Below are 22,074 nucleotides of genomic sequence, written 5' to 3'. Positions count from 1 at the left end.
TTTGTTGTTCTGGAACATGGAGGAGCGACATAAGAAATTGTACCGTCAATACATCACGTTGTGGAATGTTGTTGTAGAACTCTCTGTAACTGGAACATCAGTGCAAAATCATTACTTCCCCAAGGTATGAATATTTTAATTTCTATTAGTCAGGCTAACAGCAGATTAATAAATATTAATTTATTAATTTTATTACTATTTATTATAATTATATTGATTATAATAATATGAATAATATGACATTATTTTTCATTTGTTGTATAACTACAAATCTAACTTGATTGTTTGTCAAGCATTTTTACATGGTTCCGATATAATTTAATGCTTTCAGGCAGTTAAAGTTTTTTGGTGTTTGAATTTTGTTTGTGGCAACTGTGCGGTACTACTTAGATCAAAATGGGGCGCTTCCTTGCCAAAAAATCCTATCTGTGAAGACATAGAACTATTCTTTGTAGGGAATTGTAGGCGTTCAGTTCTCGCAAATTATTTTTATTATTCTGACTCTTTTTCTTTCCTGCACTATACAGGCTTGAAGTTGAGCATTTCCCACATTTCTTTGTGTATGTTGTCTTATTTACTAATACATTCCAAAAAAGTGTGTATAGATAAAGAAGACTCGCTTAACTGACCAAGAAATCAGGTTGTAGCCAAAAAACTTCTTAATTTTTTGTTTGTTTGTTTGTTTGTTTGTTTGTTTTTAATGCCTTTGTTCTTCTCACTGCAATACCCGAGAGCATCTGTTCTCTCAATGTACTTAGGGAAAACTGGGAACCTTTTACCTTTTCTTCTTTGACTGCAGAGTGCAGACAACAAGCAGTTGTTGTCTCTGTTTTGTTTTCCTGGTTCCTCAGTTTCAAAGGCTTGTCAGCCGCCTAGGCAGAGATCAGTTTGGTCCCGGGAAGGAGCAAGATGGGCTGTTCTGTAATGATGTCTCCCTTTGTTTTATGTGGCTACTTCGTGCTGAAGTGAAAGTAATCAAATGGAGGCAATTAATTACTTAGAGGTAAGTTTTAACGCTTCTACAAATTGTAATACCTCTATGGCGCTGGAGAAAATTTGAATTAGATCAAGTAAAATCAGATATGCAAACTGCACATATTCTTTCTTTTTTTCCGGCATTGGAAGCAATACAATGCAGCACAGTTCATTTTTTATCTTTGTCGTAAGTCCTATTGCAGCACTGCTAAGTCTGTCATTTGTGGTTTAAGGCCCATTACAGGATTGGTCAAACTCAAATGCATCAGTTACATGCACATGACCATGGTATGGTGGCTGGCCTGCTTCAAATGTTGGAAATGGCACACATGCGGTAAATTAAAATGTTTGTTGCATAAAAATTATATTTAAAAGTCACTACAAAATCTAATTGATTTAGAAAACTTAAGCATAAGATATAGTCATCTACATACCTTTTTTTCTTTTGGTCAGTTTTAAGTGATGCCAGTCAAAAACTCTGAAACTTTTTTAAAATCTGCTTTATTTCAATGATTTCTTTGTTTTAGCTGAAGAAAAAAAAAACCTCCCCTTTTTTAAGGATTTGTTTGCTCATTCTTGTACCTCAGGAAGTGGCTCAGGATTACCATTTTTGGTGCAAAGAATAGTAGCTCATCAAATAATGCTAATGGAATGTGCAGGTAGGTCAAGAGTTAATGTCTTACTTTAGGAATGAATGATAAGATAGCAAAAATGTGAAAGCACCAAATTAAAACATTTTATCATGATTAACTTGGTATCAGTTTTCATTGGAAGGAGTTCACAAGTTCAGATTTGTTAGTTATTCATCTCTCTCTCTCTCTCTCTTTTTCTTTTTTTTTTGTAAGATCGCCCTGTGTATGGTACCAAAACAACCATGCTATTTCACACTTAAAGACAATAAATTGTAAGATTATATTGCAGAAGCAACTTTATTATTCTCCTGCCTTGCATATTCTGTGCATCTTTACCATAGGTGAAGTAACATTGTAATTAGGTATTAGAAACTATCTCATTTTTCTAAGTCATGTTCTAGTTTTCAATAGAGTATCATTGTACATACACCAGAGGGGATTACTAAAGTTGCAGTTTGTTGAATGATTAAGTTGTAAGTAGTTAATTGAGGTGTGGAGCAAAGCAAGCAAGGATAACTTCTTAATAAATTATAAATATTTCTAGAAAGGGTTCTTAATCCAAATTGCCTACTTCATTCATATTTTTTTTTCTAAACCTTCCGGATGTTTAGCGCTTGACATACTATTAAATTTAATAATATCCCGGATAATAGTTTATAGTATTGTTTCACCATTACACATCTATTTTAAGCGTGCAAAATAGAATAATTCTATTACGTCTTTATAGATCTAGGTTCATATAACTTAGCTATGTACTCTCTGCACAGTGCGTTCTCAAATAGGCCTATTTTATGCGTTCTTTTGAGGAAAATAGTTCTATAAACATATTCAAAGCACATATTTTGCTAAGATTACTGTTTCCAGTCCTATACTCGAGCGGGCATTTGCAGTAGCTGTAGAGAAAGGAAGGAATGCATAGCTAATATTCTTGGGATGAATTAATTCTGCAGGGTTATTTCTCACTTCTTTCCTAATATCTGTAATTCCTTTGGTTTTTGTTATTAGAACAGGTTGTTTTTGTTAGCTTTTTTTCAAATGTTCATTACATATTCCTTCTTTATTAAAGAGAGAGTAATGACACAGTAAGAGGTTGCTGCCACAGCTGACTGTGAATACAGCAGTGCAGTAGACCATTCATAGAAGGTGCGTGTGCTAAAGGCAAAAGAAGGCAAAAGACAGGCATGGGAACTTTCATTAACTGTCATTTGATTGAACTGTTTACAAAACTTAAGTTGACTTGATAGGATCTAGTAATCCATTTCACAATAGCAGATAGAAAATTAAGGTTTTATATGCTCATTTTTATTGCATAGTTGCAGCAGAAGTTCCGTCTCCTCCTTTGAAGTATTTGAGGCTGTACCTCCAATGATACATAAGCCTAGTTTGCCCACGCTACGTCTTAAAATATAGGAATGTGACTCACAGAAAACGTGCACATTTTGAATAAAGAGAACAGTGCAACAATGAGTTTGACCTTTGTGCTGGAAAGAGATGAAATTTGGCAGGTCCGAAGTTTAGGAAATGAGTCTTGACACTTAAAAAACATTTGCAAGAAGGTAATGTTTTCTAGAGATGAAATGATTTGTTTATTGCTGTCTTTTTTGGTGATTAGATCTTATTCCTAAATTGAATATGTAACTTTTTTCCTAATCCTCAGACAAGCTGAAAAATTTCAACAGCCTCCTTTGCTATGTTTCCATTACAGAGTTAGGAGCAAAACATTTATAGGAGGTCGGTTACAAAGCTTTCAGCTTGAACAAGAGTGCTTTCAGCTATTTCAGGTTTGTTTATGAGCGCATTCAGCTCTGCCCTTTAAAGACAAAATCCTTTTACAATAATATTTACCATGTTAACTGAAAGTTCTGTTCATTTTTCACTGTACTGAGGTCTATTTAAATAATCGTAGAAAAATAGGGCTGAAAGATTCCAAGAAATCAGCAAACCTTTCATACTCCGCCAAGTTAGGTAGCCTATACCTATGTTGTTGGCAAATATTTTTTCTATACTGTTTCTGAAAGTCTCCGCTGATAGATATTCTACAACTTCCTTAGGCAATACGTTTCATTGCTTCACTAGCCTTGTCTTCAGAAAGCTCTTCTTGATGTCTAAACTGAATTTTCCTTGCTTCAGCTGTTGTGAAAGGAAATCCTTATGTTTGACACAACTTGTTCTTGACGAAATGCATATTGACTGTTGCTTGCTGTCTTGATAGTGCTAAAAAATAGCGTGTTGGACTATTTATTCCTTTGTTTCCTCCTCCTTTTTCCAAAGAATCTAAACAAAGTTGACTGCTATATAATTTCTTAGTTCTTTCCTTTGTCCCTTTTTAAAAAGAAGCTCTGCATTTTATCTTTTCAAGTCTTTTTGTGCATTCCCAATCCTTCACAAGCTGTCAAAATAACGTTAGAGTTCCAGCATTACTTCAGCTCTTTCTTTAAACAACTCCTGTAATGAGCTAATCACCTTCAAGTAGTTTGAAGGAAGTATTCTGATCAGCTTTCACCCTTGTCTAGCCTTTATGATTGAGAGACATAGTCAGCTAGACTTCAGTAATATCAGGGATTAATTAGCACAGATTTAATTATCTCCTATTAGAGCATTTCTGTGCCGCTGTAGCACTCCAGCCTTTCTATATAGTTGGCTTGCTATTAAGTAGGTAATACTGATTTATTTTTATGTGGCAATGCTAACTTCAAATCTGTATGAATCAAACTTTTATTCTAAAGTATTTTGTGTGTTAATTTTAGGCTTTGCAGTACTGAATTTGCTGACAAACAACCAGTTAGATGTTGGAAATAATCTTAAAGTTGGCACAAAACAATACATGACACCAGGACTTCTTAATAAATCTGTTTTGGTTGATTGCTTTGCCTTTAAGCATGTTGATATTTGGGGATTTGGTCTTACTTTACAGGAAATAACAAGAACAGTCAGTAATGGTAAGTTTAAAAAAGGAGGAGGTGTTAAAATGGAGTTTTTCTAGGCTTGTAAATAGAATTAGGGATCCCTTGACAAAGTTTTAATACATTTTATCCCATTTTTTAATTTAATTTTATTAAATAATTTAGCAATATTAAAACTGTATTTCTAATACAAACTCTGTTCTGTAGCAACAGTAAACAAAGAACAAGTAACAAATACTAACTTAGCCAGCCAGCAAATCAGTATGTCAGAATGCTGTTTTCCCTGACTGTGTTGCATTTGAAAACATGCCCTCAGTGTTTCCTGGAAAGAATGAGTTTATTCTGTTTATATTGCACGCCAGCTTTCTTAGGATCGAGGTGGCGTTGTTCAGCATTTTGCAGAAGTGGTACTTTTAAAATTGCACATTGTTGTTTAAAATTGCATGTTTTGCTAGTATGCCAGGTACTCAGAGTAAGCAGCATGCTTTACAGGGATACCTAAATGATAAGATGCTCCTGCAGAAAAATTCAAAGAATGTAAGAGGGAGGCAGAGGAACATAAAATCCAGCAATAGTTACTAGCTCTGGAAAACAAATCTGTTTTCAGCTGTTTTATTTTTACGTTCACTGTTTTTTTCCCTTCCATTATTCCAGAATTTTTAAAATGTTTATTCTAATTTGAATAACTTACAGGCACATTGATTTCTTGCCCTTCCTTGCCCCCTATTTGCGTGTGCTAGTGTAACTGTAAAATGCTTCAGGTGTTTTTTCAAAGGAGAGGGTCTCGAGCTGGTTGTTACGATGACAGTGATCGAGAGACACCCAGCTGGTTATGTGTCCTGATGAGCTGTGGTTTGCAGATGTTACAGTAAGAGACCTAAAAATAATTAGATTACTTGTTTCAGTGTTAGGTTATGTGATGAAAAGGTGGTCTCCACGAAGAGGAAGGAGCCCGGAGGCAGAGTGGCAGGCGGGGAAGCCCCATGACCCAGTCCGGAGCTGGAGCTGTCCCGGGAGAGCCAGGGCTGGCCGGGGTGCGTGTGGGAAACCCTCCCGCTGAGCGGGCTGGAGAGGCTCTTTGCCTCACCTGACAGATGGAGGGGGGCTTACTGCCTGCTGCCCACGTTATGGGAGGCAGTGGAAGAGCATTTTGGGATTGCACGAGACTTATTACGGGATGGTTAGGGGAAGAACCAAAGGCAGGAAAAGGAAGGGATCAAGGCGGTCTGGGGAGGAACAAGTGTCTGTTCTGTCTTCTCGTGTGAGTTCATGTCGAAGCGTTTTGCCGGGTGAGGGGTTGTCTGTTGTGTGTGTGCGGAGGTCTACGCAACAGCAACTGGAGTCCGGCCGTGGGTCACAGAGGCCCGTGTGTGGCGTCAGCAACTGAAGAGACGGGAAGAGTGGACTCAAGTGCCGACAACCGGAGTGGGGACCGCGGGTCACGGGGGCCGGCGTGCCTGTGGTGCCAGCCACCGGACTGAGCAAGGGAATATATGGCAGCCTGTGGTTGCTAGCAAATATCAAGGCAGACGAGCCGGCCAGCAGGTCAAGTGGCTTGGGAGCCAGGCAGGTGTGCCCCTCTGAGGGTGAGAGAGCAGCCTGAGTCAGGCCAGCTGCCAGAGAGTCCGTGGGGGGTGTGTGTGTGTGTGGGGGGGGGGGGGGGTCGGTGGGGAGGGCGGTTTGCGTGCGCGTGTCTGGCGGGAGAACGAGGATCCAGGACAAGTTACTGGATGGACTCTGTGTCTAAGTCTGCTTAGTGAAGTGATTCCCAGCGTGTTGGTGTGTGTCGGGGGGCTGCACCAGCAGCTGGATAGGGGACACGGGGCTCGGGGGCTGGTACGTTTAGGTGCCAGCAGCTGGGGAGGCCAGGGATCCAGAGCCGGCTACTGGAGGGATGCAAAGTGTGTGTATGTATTTCCCAGTAAGGGGCCTTCATCCGTATCAGACAGAGGAGAACAGGGTGAGGCTGTCGGTGCTGTTTGCACAAGTGCCGAGTGTTTCTGCCTGCGTTGCTCGGTGGCTGCTGTGTGTGTTGTGTGTACGCGTGCCTGTGTGTGCTGGCAGCGCGGGCTCAGCGCAGCTACCGGCCGGACCCGGGTGCGTGGAGCTGCGGCAGCCTTGCCTCTGGCAAGCTGCTGCGTTTGGCAGCTTCCTGACGTTCAGTATCAGTCTGGTTTTGTTCGTTCGTTCGTTTGTTTGTTTGAATATTTCTGAAACTTTCAGCAAAATGGCCGTGTTAGTGTTCTTCAGATTTCCCTTGTGTCATTAATGCCATAGTTAGGATATTAATTTCAGTTGTTGTTGTAGCAGTTTGTTGTCCCTGCTTTGAAAATGTTACTGACAACACTTTGTATTGTTGGATAGGTCTAGTGATAGTTGTTGAATAAATAAGTAAATACACTTAAACGTTTGCCTATTCTATTCTGGTACTGTCATTAGAACGAGTAGTATTGATAAGATTTATATAAAGAACACTAACTGATTCAAATTTTTATACGTGTTTTAGATATAACTTATGATTCATCATGAACTAAGTGGCAGATGAAGAAATAGGTAAAGCAAGGTAAATAAAACGGGAGTGGTAGTAGCCTGGTACGGTAAGCATTTCTTGAAAATGTGTAGGGTTGTGGTTACATTGGAGCATACATCTGTTAAAGGATGACTTGGTATTTAATAGGTTTAGAGACTCCAATAGCTGATAAAGCAGACAATCCCAGCCTCTGTAGTGATTGAGTATAAACGGTATAAAAGCTGAGAAAGAAATTCTAAATTTGATTTAACAAAATCACAGTTGCCTTTATAGATCCTAAAAGAGTTTACTTCTTGACAACGTCTTGTAGCAAGAGTAGCAATATTTTCTATATTTTTTTTGTTATAATCTCATACATTAGCATAACCTTTCACCTCTTAAATGGATGCTAGGCTTGATACAAAGAAGGGATTTTGTGTCTTGCAGGTTACCCTCTACCGCCAGAATGGACTCCGGAGCTCGGACTTAGACGCCGAGGCCTCCTAAACAGCGCCTGGGGAGAGTAGGATGTCTCAGACTGGGATCGGAGACGGTCAGTACAGTGAGTTACCAAGAGAGAGCCAATGGGAAACTCTACGCACAAACCAGTATCTCGAGTATTAAACCTTTTCCAAAGCTTACCTGCGTGCTCTAGCCGCTCAAGAATCCAGAGCTTGGAACGGTACTTGGTGGGTGCGTCCCTTCTTATAAAGAACAGAGTAGGCCTAACTTCACAAAACAAACAAAAAAGCCCTCTCAGTTTAGGAGAATAAAATAGTGAATGACTTAGAGAGCAGCAGCTAAGATCCTGCACTCTTTCCCCTGAGGGAAGTACCTAAACCAATATATATTTAAAAATCCTTTTTCCGTGTTGCCTCTGTCCGTTTCTCTGACCCAAAGGATGCGTTTTTCAGCCCATTAACTCAGTTTTACACCATGAATGGAACAGTAGCCCCCTATCTTCATATCTCTATGGCAGCCTATAACAGGGTGCTTAGAAAGATTCCCCCCCTGCCCCGTCCTTCTGAAGGAGCGATGTTTGATTGCCTCTGGGCTGAGGAAGTTGAACCAAGGTGTGTATTTTCTACATCAATATTTTTAATTACTATGCTACTGTAAAAAGAGAAATCTCTCCCTTAAGGTTACAGCTGTGAAGTGGGAATACTGGTAAATTATATGTTTTGGTGTTGTCATATTTGAGCTCGGTATCTCTTGCAGTAAGTCTGCTCTGAGCATGCCTCCTGGTTTGGTTACCTATGAGCAGGTGGCGTTCTGGTTAGCATCTAGGTGGTGGCAGTGCTCCAGACAGGTAGAGAAATGGCTTTCATTGGGAAGAGCATAGGCACCCAGAAGGGTGAAGGGTTCCTAGATTTCGTAGATAAGGTGCTTAGTGATTTTTAAGGTCTGTTTTAATTTCACTACCCAAGGAAAGTAAATATAACCATTTTAAAGAGAAAAGTAATTTTAATATTCTTTCGGTGATATAAGATGATAAGAATTTACCTATGAATTTTTAAATATATGGCACAGCATATGGAAAAAAAAAACCTTTATTCTTCAGTATCTGAATTCTGATACGTTTAGATATTATTTTAAAAATGAACTATTGTGCTATCATGTATATTATTTATAGCTGCCTAACAGAGGATGTTTCATTTGATCCTTGTGACCTTGCCCTTTGGTGATCAACCAGAACAGTGATCCCCTCTCTGCATTTCGGTCAGGCATGTAGCTTTTCCTTTCCTATAGAAGAAATGAGAGTTCTGTAAAAACTTACTTCACTGCTAAGGTTAATATGTAAATTATGCATATTATTTTTATTTTTAAAAGTTACAGGAGTTAGAATAAATAGGCAAAGTACTTTCTGACTCTTTTAGTAAGGTATTTTGAGAAGTATTCAGGTTTAATGCATACTGGCAAAATTCTTCTTTCATTCACTCGTGTCATTCATATATAGGTACAAATGGGAATAGCCACTGATCTGCAGTTCACATAATTCTAATGTTGTCTGGATAGAACTTGCTAGCTAATGTATGGAATAGCAAGAATCAAATGATTTTATTTTAGCTAAAAGTGATTAGTTTTTAGCTAGTTTAACTAAAACTGATTTAAATAGCGTGACACAAACTGTTTGCAAAATGAAAACGTATGCCTTCCCCTTCCTTTTTATCCTGCCAATCTGCACTGAGTTTTCCTGCATGAAACTAGAAGGAACTGCATTAATTGTCAGTTAGGAACATAAGTGATTTCATACCACCCACACCCATTTTTGTAAAACTTGCAGACTGCTTATGCAGAAATGTTTGTATAGCAGTGAATGAATTACATACAGTTCTTCAAAAATGAGTTGGGAGAATATTATAATTGCTTAAATGTGGAGGAAACTGTGTAAAGCTCTTTGGGTGCATTAACATATCTTACCGTAGGTGCAGGTTATGATGTGATTTTAACACAATTGCATCATACAGCAAAACATAAAAATAGCGTTTGGAAAATATTCCAGCAGTAATGTGTTCCTTAAACACCATATGGAGAAGTAACTAACCCTATATATGACGATTCAGTGGGATAACCCACAGAAGAATTTCCATATGGCATTCTCAGTGTTCTTCAACACATTCATTTCTTTCTCCAACCCGTGGTTATGTTATGCTGGCAGATGCACTGCTGATCCTGAAGATTCAGTCCAAAAGAAAAGCGAATATTCATTTTATGTATATCCAAAGACATAGATGTGTCATCACTTACTAAATACTGTTATTTGTCCTCTTGGACAGTAAGCCAAGGCCAGAAAGGAGATAGCATTTCTACTTGCATGAGCATTGCCCCTCTCTACTATAGTAGAGGAGTGTGAGAGTTTAAATTCACATACTTGAGTTTAGATTCAAGTTGAGATAATCAGGATGGTTGAAGGATTCAATTGGACTGAACAGGATTACATTTAAAATATATTTTTTTCCCCTTCACATTTTAAAGGGGTCAGTTTTCTGGCCCCCAAAATCATTAGTCTGCCAGTGTAGTTACCCTCATTTTCAATTTCTGAAATTGAAGGGAAAAACAAACAAAAAAACACTTTTTTTCTTCTAGCAAGCCCCCAGTATTATTCCAGAGATCAAATTGAAATGATTTTCCATCCTATTAGAGAAGCTTTCTGCATGAAGGTAGTCCATATTCTTACAAGCAGCCCTGACCTGCACAGACGTAGTCCTGAAGGAAGCAAATTGATGTAGTTACATTAATTCAGAACTCTATTTTACACGAAGTATGAGAATAAAGTACAAAGTATGGAGAGTACAGAGAGTATAAAGGGAGTATAGAGAGTAGAATGCATCTGACCAAATAGCGTAAATGTAAATATATCTTTGTGACATATGTTTAGTTTAGACCTTATGTTTAGTATCATCTTCTCTAACATAGACGGACTTAGTAATCAGGCTTTACTTTTGCATTTTTTTTATATGTTAAAGAGTGAATGGTCTTGATATTTTTCCATCAGTTCACAACCTGTTTTTAAATTACACATTTCATATAGTCTGTTAGAAAGAAATGAGTTTTCCTTCACTCAGCATTCTTATTTGTAGAGAAGCAGGTAAGTCTCTAATCCATAACTGATTTCAGGATTTTAAAATTTAGACTTTTGTATGACTTTAGTTTCCGGTCATTTGCTCTATACAGAACAGTTAGGCAACATAAAACAGAGTCAGATTTTTTGAAGATGGCTTTCAAAATGCCTCCTTTCAATGAACATGAGATCTATTTCAAGTTAATTTTCAGACCTTTAGAATAGTTTCTTAGCTTATGTTCACTGATGATGAAAGAATCTCTCTTACTTATTTAATCCCTTCATGATGGATTGTAATTATTTATGTCCTACATCTGTTTAATCACTTTGACTATCCTTCCGAGGATATACTCCATGTGTGCAACGTTAATTCTTTGCCTAAAGAGAAATTACATGAGCTCTTAATATGTGCCACACATTTAACTTGCTTACGATTAACTGTAGACATTTTATTTAGTATTAATTCACATCTTTGTTGACTTTAATTTTGCATCTTTGTTGTTTTATAGATAACATTATCAGTAGAGCTGCACACCGCTTCTGATGCGTGTGATACCAGGTACAAAACCTCACTTTTGTATTTATGTTTTACATTTTAATATAATTGCTATGAAAGAAACACCTTTTCAGTTTTTTTAGTTTCCAGTAAGTAATTTGAAAATAATTTAATCTTTCTCGTACGTTATTTGGAAAGTCAACTATTAACGCTGCCTGGCATCTAAAGGGGGAAGGAAAGAAGTAACTAAGGTTTGCCTGACCTTTATGTTTAAGAGTAAAACTTCTTTGAAAGTGTCTTCAGTGTGGCCATCTGCCCTCCTTAGGCTGAAGAAACAGGCAATGTCCTCACTTACTAGCTAGTAGCTTGTTACGAACATCCTTTGGTTACGGTGGTCCCGCAGCGGGATATACCAGGGCAGTTTGCACATGGACGTATCGGAGGTAGTACAGACCTGCCTAGGCCCGGTAGGGAGAAACAGATAAAACAGTTAGCCTGTACTTCACGCTTGCACCACGCAGCATGTGCACATGGGCTAGCACTTTGGCACTGCCTTACCATATAGGTACTCAGTTGTTCATGTACAAATTAGATAAATTTACATTAATTAACGTCTCAGTAATTTTTAAGCTAAGGAAATAGGGTTGAACGCTAATCATAACAAAATATGACGGGCTAGTTATTCAGGCGGCTACGACTACAAGGAAAGACGTAGCTGAATGGACAGGTTACAGACACTTTACTGTATTCTAAGCAACCCGAAATACAGCATACGGAATGCAATATTGCTTTTTCCTTAGCGTTTGACAGAAGCAGAAAAACATTCGTTGTTCAAGGTAAATTTGCAGAAGGGTTTCTGTCCTATCATCAAGTTTTAAAAATATGCTGTCAGGAAATTTGTAGCAAACTGCTTTACACTGAGACACTTACTTAATTCAAAAACAAAAATTCCATTTCTCATTGTTAAACATGGAGTAAGAATTAATTTCAAATGGCCTCTTTTTTTCGTTTGTCTGCTTGTTTGTTTCGTGAAAGGTCTATATGCATAGCTTAACTATAAAACGGTAGCCTGCAGGTTTAAGGAAAAAATCTTTGAGCTCTTTTTAGAACCACTGGATTAAGAAGAACTTGTAACTGTCACTACTGAAAGTGAAATTTTAAAAGCTTGTATTATTTCAAGATTCAGTTTGCTTCCTTAAAGCAAAAGAAATACTTTTAATGGTCTCACTTACTTCTTCTGGAGCTGAGGTTGTGACTTGGAGTAAAAACCCGGAGACTTTAAATTGCTCGCTATACTAGCATCTTTGCCTCTTTGCTTGGGTAATAGTTACCTACTATGTTGATAATACTTCACACTTAAATGATATTCAGGGGAAACAGATTGTACGGAAACCACATTACCTGCACCTGATACTCACCTTCATCTGAAATGAAACAAAATTAAACCATTTAGCATAAGAAGTGGGGGAAAATGTAACTAATTGGTTTCCGGTTCCTTGTTAAATCAGCCCTAGAATTTGGCCATTTGGCCAGTTTTGCTTTTGGATCTGCTTCCACCTAGTGGCCCAAGGAGAAATTGCGATTCTGACAAGATACCAGGCAGATGCAGAATTAGAAAAAGTCAACACAGAGTTTGGGGGGGGAGGAGAGGGGGAGACAGCTATTTAACTTTTTAACTTACGTGTAAGCCTTCTTAGTTAAATGTAAGAAGCATTTCTGTCCTCTGACATGAACTTTTTTTTTTACAATCAGATTAATTTGTCTACTTCTGAGTTTCTTGAATTCACAAAGCTCTGCAAGAACCATCTATCCAGCAGCAGCAAAGCTGCATTCTGAATATTGTAACAGCATTCTTAACTTGTTTGACTTCAGATTAAAATGCAATTAATTGTACTTAATTGTACTCCGTAAAGAAGCTGTGTGATTTAATTGCTCTGTCCTGGGAGTTGGAGTGTCTTCTGTGTTGCCCTTGTGTTTTGTTTTGCTTCGTTTTGTTTTCTGGACCTTTTGTGAATGTGATGCTAGCATTAATGGCTACACTGCGCTGACTTCCCACAGGTTCTCCAGTCCGTAGAGGACCTCTGGAGTCATTAATAGCTTGGTGGCTGGACAGACTGTCTTTGGAGGAAGGAGTTTACTGAGATGAAGGAGTTTACTGGAAAAAGGAGTCAAGCAATATGTGGGACACTGAATTTTCTGGGTTTCTAAGATGTTGGCTCTTTTACTACGGCCTGAGAGTCTGGTAATGAGATGTTAAGATGTTTCTCCAAGAAGCCTGGAACTGTCGGAAGCTGGCATATTCACTTTTAAATGACCAGACTTACTGAGGCAAAGCTATGACATGAGCAGTAATTTAAATTTGTTTTGAATTTATTGGATAACTTTAAATTTAAAACTTCAATTCTTTTTTTTTTAAGGGATAATTTGGTTTTACAGGAAAAAAAAATTGCTCACGTCGGTAACCTACATTGTTGTGCCATCTAATTCATTTCTCCCCCGTGGCCACTGGATCCGTGAGATAGTTTCAGGTAGAAAGTGATGTTTCGCGGTTATATAATAGGCTCACAATCAATCATTTAAAAACCGCAGGTGGAGATACATTAATGTATTTGTAGACCGACTATTCCAATTGTTGGTGCCGTAGAGGTCTCCGCCTCCTCCAGGAGGCCTCGGAAGGAGGGCGGCGGTCTCCCGCTCCCCCGCAGCCCCTTCCGCCGTCTCCGCCGCGGGCCCCCCGCGCCCGGCCGCAGCCTGCCGCCCCTCCGGCCGCGCAGATGGTCCCGGCTGGGCAACGGTAGTGCGGTTCTCAGCTACGGAATTCTGTTTACGGGCTGAGAGAGTTCACCTGCTTTTTAAGAAGGCGAGGGAGAGCAGCGGCGAGCCGGCACCGCAAGCCTTCCTCCCCCGCCGCGGGCGGGACGCGGCCCCCGGGGACCCGGCTCCGTCGGCTCCTGGGCTGAGCGGGCGACGGCGTTTGCCCTCTTCTCGGCGAAACGCGCCGCGCCGCCTTCCCGCCGTAAGAGCCGGGTGCGCTTGGAAACGCTGCTGGGGGGGCGGGGGGAGCCGCGGCGGCGCCGGGCGCCCTCTGGAATGACCGCGGCGTCCGGCGAGGGGGCGGGGCTCGGCCGGGGGCCGCAGCCAATGGGGGCGGCGGAGCGGAGCGGGGCTGGGGTAGGGATGCGGGGGGAGGGGGCGGCAGGCGGGAGCTCGGCGCGGCAGTGCGCCGCGGGCTGGCGAGCGGGCCATGGCGCCGGCGGCCGCTCTGCCGCCCTGGGCCTTGCTCTGCCTGGCGGCGGCCGCGCTGCTCTGCCCCGGGGCGGCCGGTGAGTAGCGAGCCGGGGCAGAGGGGAAGCGAGGCGGCTCCGCGGGTCGCCGTTCGACAACATGGCGCAGGGGCGAGGCCGGCGGCGGGGTGCCGGAGCCGGCGGCGAGGCGAGCGTCGTGGCGTCGCCCGCGGCCACGGCGCTCGGTCCGGTGCCCCGTCCCGCCCCGCCGCGGCCGGGGGAGGGGGGTGGTGGCACCGCCGGGACCCGCCGCGCCTCGCCCGCACCTGCCCGCGGCTCCGGGCGGCGGCGGGGCGGCGGCAGGTGAGGGCCGGGGGGCGCCGCCCTGCGCGGGCGCCGCTGCGGCAGCGGGGCGGCGTCCTTCCTCCGGCCGCCGCTGCTGCCCCGTCCTGGCCCTCGCGAAAGCCCCCGGCCGAGCCCCGCGGGAGGAGAAGGAGCTTGTTTTTAGGGCGAGGGGCCGGCGGCGTGCCCTCGCCCCGGGAACGGGTAAATCTTCAAGGCTGCGGTTTGAGATGGGGAAGGAAGGAAAAACCTGTCGTCTGGGTTACGGTCGGAAGTGCTAGGGCAGTCCGTGTGTTTCAGCACCGCGCTGGTGAGCGAGGAGAGCCTGCTCGGGCCGAGGGGAGCTGGAAAGGACGTTGCAAGTCCGTGAGCCCTGGGCGAGGTTTGGAGGGCTTCAGGAAAAACGTTGTTTTAGAGACCGGGAAGTTCGGGGTTACGGTTACCGCTGCCAGATGCCCAGAGAAAAGGGAGTTGTGAGTAGAGGTTAGGTGTGTAAAAAAAAATAAAAATAAAAAAAATAAAATGAACAGTTCTTAAATAATTTTGCTCAGGTTTTCCGTAAGGAAAATAGTATTGGATTAAAAAAAAAAAAGTGAAGGTCAGAGCTTTAATATAGAGAAGTGTGGTGATAAAATATAGTTTTCCATGTTAAAGTTGTGATATCAATTAATGTCCTGCCAGTACTGAAAAACAGTAATTAGAAGGCACCACAAACATAGTGGCAAGTAGATTTTTAATAAATTGATCACACTGGCAATGCTGTCATATGAATGAAAAATATGGAATACCAAAAGCAGGAGCCTGCAGTCATCAGGACATTTATGGGCATGTCAGTGTGGCTCTGTAGTGCTCTAGAGAATGTGTGAATAAGGAGGTAAGAAAGAGATGTCATAAGGTTGTTTCAGAAGAGATTGACTGAGGGAGAATTCAAGAATCATGCTTGCGATGGATGTTACTAATAACTTCCATTTATGACTGTAGCACTAAAGCTCAGTATAGGCTAGCTAAACTTCCTGCTAATTCAAGATACCATCACTTAATTAGGATTTTATATAAAAGGAATGGAATGACCACGAGGTTTAGCGTGTTGTTATCTCATTGTGGCGCTCTTTAGTATAATTGGTAGGACTTGAAATTTGGCAGTGGAAGTGATAGAGAAGAAGAATTATCCTCCTGGTATGTTAGTTGATCATAGGAGGGTTGAGAATCACTGAAAACTGGGGGTCAGTGGGCCAGAGATTATTTTATAATCTGTGTGAAGGTTTTAAGTGGAAGTTGTCTAGGACGTTCATGAACTCAGATCATAATCGCGTATGTAATTATACTTGTAGAGGCTTTTATCGTTGTAAATTTCTTATAGGGTAGCTTTATAATGGGAATAAGAAAGCTATTTGGCTAAGTGAAATAGTTACTGAATTTTCAATATGGTGGAACCTGTTTATGGTGAGGCTGGTTCTTGGCATGAATCTGCTTGATGAATTTAGCGCAGGGAAATCTGAAGGTCCTATGGGTTGTCCTCAAATCAGAAGGTTTCTGAAGCCATCAGCCACATCTGTTTATCTCTTTTTGTGATGGTAGGAAAACGGCAAAACCATCAAAGTCAATCTTATAATTCCATTCTTTCATTCTGTTGTGTTGTAAGCAGGATTTTACTGCTGTCTTTGCTGCTTATAAGCATTTGCCTTTGTTTCTATTAATGAAAATATTCACCAGTTACATGCTCTGCTTTAATTTTTCCTCTTTCCTCTTCAGGAATTCAGGAATTATTTTTACAGGAAAATATAGCTTGAACCTGTAGTAGCCATTTTAAATTGTGACTGACTATGTTTCAGACAACTTTTCTCTTTTTTATTTCTTTCCAGTTCCTTAACATTTTCAGGCTTAAATAGTCTAGGGTTATTTTATGTCAGTGTAATATTATAGAATTTTGGCTTTGGTGGTGGTAGGTTTTTGGGTTTTTTTTGTTTTGTTTTTTTTAAACTGGCTACTTTTCTGTAACAGCTATAAGCTTCAGATGATAACAGATATAAGCTCTGAATTTATTGAGGAAATCTTGCCTAAAATACCTCTTGATTCAGTGAAAATCCATTTAGGTCTGGTAACTAGGTATCATGAAATATCACTTTCTATATGTAGTACCATTGCACAGGTTTTTCTTTTATATTAAACTGGTGTGGTATTTAGTTCAGATACAGTTGAGTAAAAATATGTAATCATTAAAAGTTTGGGGTTTTGGAGGGGGGTTACATACTCTAATGTACATATTTGTATAGAATGTTGTATGTGAAGATGTGCTTAGAAGTGAAAGGAGCTGTGAAAGAAATCTTTCTTCCTAAGACGTTTGTTAAGCAAAGTTCCAAACGCTAGGCAATGAGGATGAAAATGAATATCAAGCAGTTGTACAATTCATTTTATATTGGCCAAACTGAACTCTGAATGAAGAAAATATTATTCGGGTGGTAGGGAGAAGAAAGCATAACACTTTTTTTTTTTTTTTTTTTTTTTAAATTGCAGCTTTAAATCCTGGTGCTTCATAACTTCCCAGTGCTTCAGTTGTCATTTGTTTTCCTGTTGTGTTCATATCTGTGTTTGTCCTGTACCTTTCATCTAGACTAGCAGAACTTCTCTTAATCATCTGTTGCTAGTGAAGTAGTTTGGAGATCTGCCCTAACCCTTTAAGAAGACAGGGTTCAATCTGCAGCTGTCTTCATCACCGTGTATAATGGGGCTCCTGCTCCCATTTTCTTTTCCCATTGTTCCTAATTGCTTCTTCCACTTTTCAGATTCTTCTGTGAACTACTTCAACTTGTAAAGACATATAATTTATTTTCTTTTCTTTTTTTATACCGTTTTATTCACTTTTGTTTTTTCCTGGGTTAATAAATTGCATTGCCTCATGAAGGGATTTGGCAGGTGCCAAGCGAAGTGCAAGGTATTTACCAAGCAGAAGCTTGGCTGTAAGCACAGGGAAGGCCACTGAGATCTCCTGGAGGTGGCAATGAAAGTTCAGGTGCGGTTCTGTGAGGCTGGGCGAGCTGGTCGGAGTTTGCTTCAGAACAAAGACTTCCGATGTTCTTTTTTGCTTTCTGGGAAGCGAGGTTTCTCACAGTGAGCTGTGGACCAGATAAATTGTCCTGATGGGCCATCAGTTGGGCCCTTCCATTCAGAAGGGATAGTTAAGTGCTTCAAATGTTTTAAAGGTATTTCCCCTTCCCCCCACTTTTCCATAGGCTCATCTTGTTGTTACCATGCAAAGGACAACTTAATGTGTCGTGATGTTTGTGAACAGGTAAGCTTATTTGAAATTTGCTTTATCCCTCAGCATTGAAATCATGCCTGTAGACAATGATGTGGGAAGATTAGGGCTGTGGGTAAACGATTATGAATGTGAGAATACTGAATATTATGAAACTTATTGTTATTTAAATGAGAATTTAAAGCTTTAGAACTGTAGTCCTCTTCCCTTTTGTAGTGGAATACAGATTCTGTTTAAGTTGAGCAGAACTAGAGATCCAAATTTGAGGTCAGGATTTGATCAAGAATTATTAAGCATGTTAGGAAAATGGAGGGGGTGAATATTCTGCACAATTTCTAGATCATGTGTGTTTCCAGGTTTTTGTGAATTTAAAATGAAGAGCAAAAATTTATACTGTTCTTTATCTGCCAGTTCTTCTTTCTTAGCTGAGAAACTAAGATACTCGTTATAATATATATCGTTATGAGTCCAGCAAAAATTTGTTTATTTTATTCATAGGGTAATACAAAGAACTGTTTGTGCTAAACTCAAGCTTGGAAAATGTTTTTCCACAACTTATGTTTAGATTTGTACCTTTGAGTAATACCTTGTCCAGCTTTATGTAAATCTGTATGTGGGTATATATGCTTTACTGACATACAATTTTTATGTTAGAATTGTGTCCTTGAATCATACCTGCTCCCCTTTCTTGTCCTCGTTATATGTTTTGGAGCTATTCAAGCTCTTAACCTGGTTATGATTAAGCTTATATTTATTTGTGACTACACTAACAAAATCTTTTAGTTTAAATTCTCTTTTTTCCCTCCCTGATGTATTGGTAGAGTACAACCAAATTCCCTTTCAGCTTTCTGACTGTGAAGTCAAACAAGAAAAAGTCTTTTAGCCCCCTTATGTAAGATACTCTCAATTCCTGGAGTTATTCCTGCAGCCCTTTCAGTGTAAATTTATCCCTTTGAATACAGGTAAGCAAAACTATACATAAATTTTTGTATAAACAAAAATACCACCCAGTTTTAAGAACTATATTGAAATTTATGTACAAGAAAGAGAGTGCACAGTCCCACATATAATCAAATTTAATTGCAGGCATTGTACTGCGTTTGGTTGGCATTTGGAACAATCTGTCCAAATCTTTCATCTATTTCTATCTGTTTGCAGTTCCCAATTTTTCATATGAATTTCTTTTAGATCTGAATGAAAGGCATTGAGCTTTATACTGGCAGATTTCATCCTATTTCCATTATACCAATTCTCATTCTAGGGTTTTCTGTGGTTTTTTTTGGTAAGATATTCTGATTTTGTCTCATCTGAATGGTACATCTCTACTCGGACAATGAGCATAATTCAGAATTGTGGTGGTGAAAAGTCTAGAGCAAGTCTAAAGCAAGAGAGGCATCCCCAAATTGTTCTATAAGCAGCTCTCTGTCTTACCTCGGTTCAGGCAGTATCCTTTTACGAGTGACCCTTTGATATTGCCCAGAAAACAAGGTGAAGGGAATATCTGCTACGTTTCTACTAATTTTCATGTTCTGTAGCTTAACCACTTTATGCAGCACAATTTCAGATGTTTAAGTCCAAGTTCTCTTTTTTGAATCCATCTTGGAATGTATCATTTGATAAGTGCCCTTTTATTTTAAAATTAAAATTTGTAGGATAAAGTTTTACGTAGGTGGGAGAGCGATGCTAAGGGGAATGAGTTGGCTGAATAATTTGCCTTTCTTTCATCTTTCCAAACCCCTTGTCTGAAATATTTGCCATGCGCTTGTTGCCTTGTCACATCGTATCACCTAAGATTTATTTTTTTAAAAAGCCCTTTCCTCCTGGACTTGTTAGTTGAGCCGTAGAACGTTGTGAGAAGTTGCTTGCCAGACAGAGGGTTGAAGAGAAGCGGGCTTGTGCCTAGTATTTCTCTTTAACTAATACCTAGGGAATGCCGTACAGGTAGGGTGCATGGACAGGAATTTGGCAGTTAACGTAGCAGTTTCTTGTAGAGAGGGCAAACAGGAAGTGCTGCCTGAAACTGGACCTGTTACATGCTGCAGGACAGTCTCTGGTGCTCATGACGTGTTGGAGGCCTTGACCCAAATGGATTTCTTGAGCAAAAATGTGACTGTTTTAAGTCTTGTGCTGCAGGGAATGCCTGGTGTGTCTCCTTAAGGCTGGGGACAGTGGTACCTAAGTTGAAGGAATCGTGCTCTGGTCACCTTCCTGAACTGCTAGATAAAGGAGCTGAGGAAGGAAGCGTTGCCTCAGAGAACATGGATGGGAGTTAGGCTCTTTGTGGAGTCCTGCTGGGGTAACAGCCTGAACCATGCATTGCCTGGAAAGAAGGATGGCCAGAGTCTGTCCTTGAGCAAGTGGAGACTGGAAGTTTGTGACTTCTGGCAACAGGAAGAAGGCTCTTTTCCTGTCTTTGGATGTGCACTTGCAAAATAGATCTAGGGCCCTAGAACAGGTGAAGAGGAATAAGCTCCCCTGGGGAGCCATCTGAGCCTAATCCACATGTTACAAACAGTGTCATCAGTGACAGTATTCAGAGACTCCCTTCTGCAGCGGATGGAGGCACTCATCTGCTGACTAGACTTGCAGTCTCAGGAGGTTTATTGTTTAGGGCCTCAGATCTAGGACGCTGTAGAGGTTGCCAGATTTGCTTGGCTTTGAGCGTTACTCCTTGGCTGCTCATCTACATAGGTACCTCTGATACTGCTGAAGGAGCCCTTGAGTGGGTGAAGGGCAGCTACAGTCCCTGGGAGTTAGGGTGAAGGGCACAGGAGAGCAGGCAGGGTTCTCCTCAATCCTGTCATTTAAGAAGGCCTGAATAAGGCCAGGATATCCTGTTAACTAGTAATTCAACTACTTTAAGTGAGACTTCTGGAGAAAAAAAAAAAAACTAGATTAGATTTATTTGTTCCTTCTTCAACTAATCTTATAGTTCAAACATCTAATTCTTTTGGTAGTCTTAGTGAGTATTAGTCCAAACTTAGTTTTAGTATCTCCTTCATTTAGTGATAGCTTGTCTATCACATACTACAGCAAGGAACAAACGGGCTTGTCTTTCTTTAATGGACTTCTTACCTAACTGTATTTCTGGGACAGTTCACAATGATACTGTTCCCAGTAGCATTCATTTCTGTACCATTCCAGAGGTCTCTGTCCAGATCCTCTTCCAAGCGTAGGAACAGTCCATCCTGAGCCTCAGGAAAGCAAGTAGATATATCAAGAGACAGGCTTAGTTAAACAGGCCAGTCATGACTGTGCTTCAATTCAGAAAGGCAGTATACAGGTGGTAGAAGCAGGGAAAGGTAACAAAGGAGGAATTTATAAACATTGTCCAGTCGTGTAAGTGTGATGTAAGGAAAGGCAAAACTCTAGTCAGGTAAGGGTGATGTTAGGAAAGCCAAAACTCAACCCGAGTTGAGACTTGCAAAGGATTTCAAGGGCAACAAGACCACCACCTGCCCACTACAGCGGTAGTTGAAGGCTGAACAAGGAAAATGTGGGACAGTTGCTGAATGGGGTGGGTGATTAAGTGTCAGCAAACACAGCTAAGGCAGAAGTGCTGCGTGTATTCTTTACCTCCGTCTTCACCAACAAGGTGTCCCAGGCCTCTGTTCATAGAGAAAGGATTCAGGAAGGAGAACTACCAGCAATGGATGAGGACTGAGTCAGGGATCTCTTGAGAAAATTTGACCCATGCAACTGCTTGAGATCAGATAGGCTGCATCTGAGGGTGCTGAGAGAGCTGCCTGATGTCATTGCAAGGCTGCTCTTGATCATCTTTGAAAGGTTGTGCACCTTGAGGGAAGTCCCCAATGACTTTTCCCAATGAGGAAAGTGAATGTTGTACCCATCTTCAGAAAAAGACCAGATCTGGGAAACTACAGGCCAGTCAGCTTCTGTTAAGTCCCTGAGGAAATCATGGAGTGAGTCCTGCTGGAACGCTTTTTTGGGCATGTGAAAGGTAAATCATGCCTGACCACCCTGAATGCCTTTGATGACTGAATTTCTGGATGAGAGGGAAGCAGTGGATGTGATTTACTTTGACTTTAGCAAGGTTTTTGACCCCCTCTCCCACAGTATTTTAGTATCCATTTTAGGATATTATGATTTCGATAGGATAGACAGCTAGATGGGTAAAAAATCTGTTTGATGATCAGGCTCCGCGAGGCTAATGG

The 22,074-nt window shown here is 40.8% G+C and overlaps 1 protein-coding gene across 3 annotated transcripts in view; it reads left to right on the top strand.

Moving 5' to 3' along the window:
- RECK (reversion inducing cysteine rich protein with kazal motifs) overlaps window positions 1–22,074 on the top strand; it is a 79,678-nt gene continuing 57,604 nt past the window's right edge. Inside the window, exons 1-4 of one of the 3 annotated variants that reach the window (XM_068931296.1) lie at window positions 1–124; window positions 7,467–7,572; window positions 11,091–11,140; window positions 17,874–17,932. In XM_068931296.1, the coding sequence (XP_068787397.1) occupies window positions 11,125–11,140; window positions 17,874–17,932 (75 nt within the window). In that variant the 5' untranslated portion in view covers window positions 1–124; window positions 7,467–7,572; window positions 11,091–11,124. Of the gene's footprint in view, window positions 125–7,466; window positions 7,573–11,090; window positions 11,141–13,751; window positions 14,094–14,245; window positions 14,401–17,873; window positions 17,933–22,074 lie in introns of those variants that run through there. The other 2 variants (XM_068931297.1, XM_068931295.1) reach the window with 2 other exon arrangements.

This window comes from Struthio camelus, chromosome 2 (genome assembly GCF_040807025.1).
Source record: "Struthio camelus isolate bStrCam1 chromosome 2, bStrCam1.hap1, whole genome shotgun sequence".
Taxonomy (NCBI): Eukaryota; Metazoa; Chordata; class Aves; order Struthioniformes; family Struthionidae; genus Struthio; species Struthio camelus.
Note: the sequence above shows the minus strand (reverse complement) of the source record. Positions and strands in the feature narration are given on the sequence as shown.